This window comes from Gavialis gangeticus, unplaced genomic scaffold (genome assembly GCF_001723915.1).
Source record: "Gavialis gangeticus isolate Ggan-Ray unplaced genomic scaffold, GavGan_comp1, whole genome shotgun sequence".
Lineage (NCBI taxonomy): Eukaryota > Metazoa > Chordata > Crocodylia > Gavialidae > Gavialis > Gavialis gangeticus.
In genome coordinates, this window is record NW_017729032.1 from 67,826,850 (window position 1) to 67,830,698 (window position 3,849).

General features: G+C 40.8%; 1 protein-coding gene across 1 annotated transcript in view; it reads right to left on the minus strand.

Moving 5' to 3' along the window:
* Positions 1 to 219: 219 nt before the first annotated feature.
* COG3 (component of oligomeric golgi complex 3) overlaps positions 220 to 3,849 on the minus strand; it is a 62,756-nt gene continuing 59,126 nt past the window's right edge. The window contains exon 24 of the mRNA XM_019523813.1: positions 220 to 2,433. Within this exon, the coding sequence (XP_019379358.1) occupies positions 2,404 to 2,433 (30 nt within the window). The 3' untranslated portion in view covers positions 220 to 2,403. The remainder of the gene's footprint in view (positions 2,434 to 3,849) is intronic.

A 3,849-nucleotide genomic window follows, 5' to 3' on the forward strand; every position in this document is an offset into this window, starting at 1 on the left:
AAAAAGTATGGGAAGATTAGCCCATGAGTAGCTAGGCAACACGAAGAGCCATCAAATAAAATAGGGGCTGAATAATAGCTGTGCTTTCTGCTTTCAGCTCCCAAGTTTGCTCTTGAATAAAGACAAACAAGTTAAAATATCTTCTTCTATTATAACCTCAGTTTCTTCTCCCCAAGACAACTGCAGTGAAGAGACCATTTAGTCACACAAAATCATCAGTAAAGAAAATACAAATTTACTTTTATTACAACTATAAAGTGATTACTTTAAACACAATTAGCTGCACACTCAGTATTCAGGTATACATCTATCTGTACCAAATAAAGCCAATTCTCTTACTCCTAACAAAAGTAACTTGTCTTTTCTTAATTAAGTCGTATGCATGCCTAAAGGATATTTAGTATTTTTCCATTCATTACAAGTCATCATGTTAAACAAACCTCAAGGTACATAAGAAAGCTTAACTCAGGCACCAAAATAGGAAGCAATTTTTTTTTTTATTAAAAAAACATTAAAAACAGCAAGATTCTAGTCAGATAATATAAAGCACTTTAAATTAATCTTTTGAAATTATTTACACTATTTGTATATGTAAATATCTGAAACTGTACACATTTAAACAAATCTTCATTCAGCTAACAGGCTGTATAAACTGATTGCTCAAGTAACCTTAAACAGCTGTCCCAAAGCTGTGTGGTCATTTTAGAAGTGAAAAGATTCAGAACAGTGACTACTGTAATACATATTTTCCTCTTCACACCCTTTCTGTACAAGCAATCATTACTTTGCAAAGCAATCATGCAGGTTTGTTTCTGTTTTTTTGTAAAATACTATAAAAAATACCAACTGTACATATATTACAAAGCATTGGACATTATTTTACAGCCTGTATTCTTGAATAGGTGAAGGGAAAGGGTAAGTTCTCTTTCTTGTTATTTCCTTTAGTTAATTTCAAAGAGTTAGATGAGGTCTTGTAAATACCGTGTCTCTCTCTTCCTCAGAATGGTCTGCCACAGTGCTACTCACTGTGGCTTTAAAACCTGCCATGTAGTACCCAGTTGGTTCATCTGTAATAGCATAACTCTTGTGTTAAGACGTCAAAGATTTATATTAAACACCATGAAAGCTGGAGAACTGGTTTTAGAAATACGTACATCTGCCATTTCAGTCCCGGTGTTGCATTCCATGGATCTACACAGTAAGGTCCCTAGTCACTGAAAACATTTAAATCCACCTTTAATGTTTCCTCCAGGTTACAGACATGTGTTTAAGCACTTAACCTTTTGAAGTGGAACATGCCTTAGTTATGCAACATACACACACTGCACACTGACCAGTGAGACATTACACATGGGCATAGTTTGCTGCCCAGTGGGTACCTTTTCTTCTGATCTATTTACTAAGTTGATTTGATAAAGTTTCCTCATCCAATGGTGCTTTCTCCTTTCTAAAGCTTACTCATCTATAACAGTGCCACCCAAGTTCCACACAGTCACAGCTCTGCTACCAGCAGCCCCTTGCATTGCCTACAGCATCCAAGTATTCCCCTTCACCCACATAGCCGCATTGCTCAATCAGAAAAGAAAAAAATAAAAATAAAAACCCTTTCCTAAAACCATAAGTACCTGAGAATCTCAATGCTAAACCCTGACTTTACAATAAAGCCTTCAGAACACAGGTAGTTCCCTCACACACATCAGAAACCTTATTGCACAGTTTTTCATTGTAAATCCCATGTGTCCATTTCATAACATGGAAAGAACTCTTGGAAAGTTCTTCACATAGAGCAAGCCAGGGTCAGAGTCCAGGGGTCAGGAATCACTGATTTTAACACAGGGCATTCAAAATACAGTGCATCAAATATTACAGGAAAATCAGAAATTTCAGGGAAATGTAATACAAAATTTTCACAAACTGAGTTATACCTAACAGGATTCTCAGGAGGTTTAAAAAAAACCTGAAGTGTGCCTCTTAAAACCCAGTTCCAGCAACATCCACGTCTTCATTCAAATGTGCTGATTTATACGTTTCTTAAGTCTGGTTTCCTGGTAATGTTTTCACAGCGTCTTAGGCAAATACTCTTTATCCACTGCACATATATCATATCCATGAAAGGAAAGCAAGGAAGGATTTAAACTCAGAATCCCCAACTGGCAGATGGAGGCAGTAACTGAGCTTGTACAAGAATCTTGACCAGATTTTTCACCTTTAGAAAAGGTAAATGTGGTATATTTAAAAGTTACCTATAGCTCTCAATTCTTCCACAACTCTGTGTTAAGCAGCATAGAGACCTTTCATACAGGTTGGACAGCACAAAGGGATCCTTTATTTCAGGCAAGTGTCTTCACAGCCCTTTCACTGATGTAACAACAGAAACTTACTCCCGACAGCTCAACCTTGGGACTATTTAGACATTGACAGAAGTAGATTCACCTTAAAAAAATAATACAAAAGCAGAACCATGTATTAGCTAATCCAGTTTTGAGATCAGACCAGTTTTGTTTGTTTCAGCATCTAAACAAATCTTCAGAGATTTAGGTGAACAAAGAGAACTACAAGGATATTGGTCAAAAAGTGCAAGCATCCAGTTCTACTTGCTTGCTAACTCTTAGTATACACTTACTGACATGACAGACTAGCTTTTTATCTGCTGTAATCAGTTGTGCCAAAGCTTCTAGTAAGTCTGAGTACCTGCACTTAATTTTTTAAAAAGTAACTGGATATGTGAAGTAAGTCATTTAAAAGACAAAGTAAGCAAACTCAAAATGTCCCAGAGGCAAGATTTGGAATCATTTACAAACCCAAATCTGCAAAGCTTCAAAACAGTGACCCAAAAGATTGGTCCAGTATTTCCTGTCCTTCAAAGTGCAGCAGTCCAAATACTTTAGTGGTATAAGATGGGGGCTGGCATCCTTTATAAACTGCAGGTTGGAACAACCAACCCAGCTCCAGTTCAGCATGGGCCGGGTAGCTTTGCTGGTGCATCAGCAATGAGGTGGGTTTCTCTGTGCCAGGGCCAGGCATCTGGGAGCTATGCCCATGCCACCACTGCTTCTCCTAGCCCCCTGCTTTCCTGCTGGAGTATAAGCACAGATTCCAGCCAGAGGGGAGCTGTGCCCACAATACTGTCGTGTCTCTCTGTTCCCCAGCTGCACCACTGGCGCAACTTCCAGCTTGTAGGGAGCTGAGCTGGGGCCAGGCAGCAGAAAGCTGCATCTCTGCTGCTGCTGCTTTTCCCCAACTCCTCCCCCTTTTGCCCCCACAGCCTCCCAGGTGCAGCATTGGCACAGCCTGAAGCCCCAGCTCAAGCTGTGCCCACACTGCAGCCAGGGAGCAAAAAGTGGCAGCACTGTGGATGAAGCTCCCCTCTCTCTGGAAGCTGTGCTCATGCCCCAGCATGACACCTGTTGCCAACCCTTGGTATAGATACACAACATGATTATTTTAGAGTATTTTATTCTGGATATTAGTAGTAAGAAGTGGAACACTTTTCAACCTCGCTGCTTGCAGCTGACAGTATTAGAGCACTTGGCCACTAGGTGACCCAGAAGCTGGTTTGCATTCAGCACTGAGCCACTCCGGAGGAGGACTGGAAGAGGGCCAACGTGGTTCCCATCTTCAAAAAAGGGAGGAAGGAGGACCTGGGAAACTATAGGCCAGTTAGTCTTACCTCGATCCTAGGCAAGCTGTTCAAGAAAATTATTCTGGCACACATCCAGGAGGGGCCAGCAGGGGTGCTTAGGGGCAACCAACACGGGTTCATCAGTGGCAGGTTCTGTCAGACCAACCTGGTGGCCTTTTACAATCAGATCACCAGATCATTAGATGCAGGGGTAGCAGTGGACATAG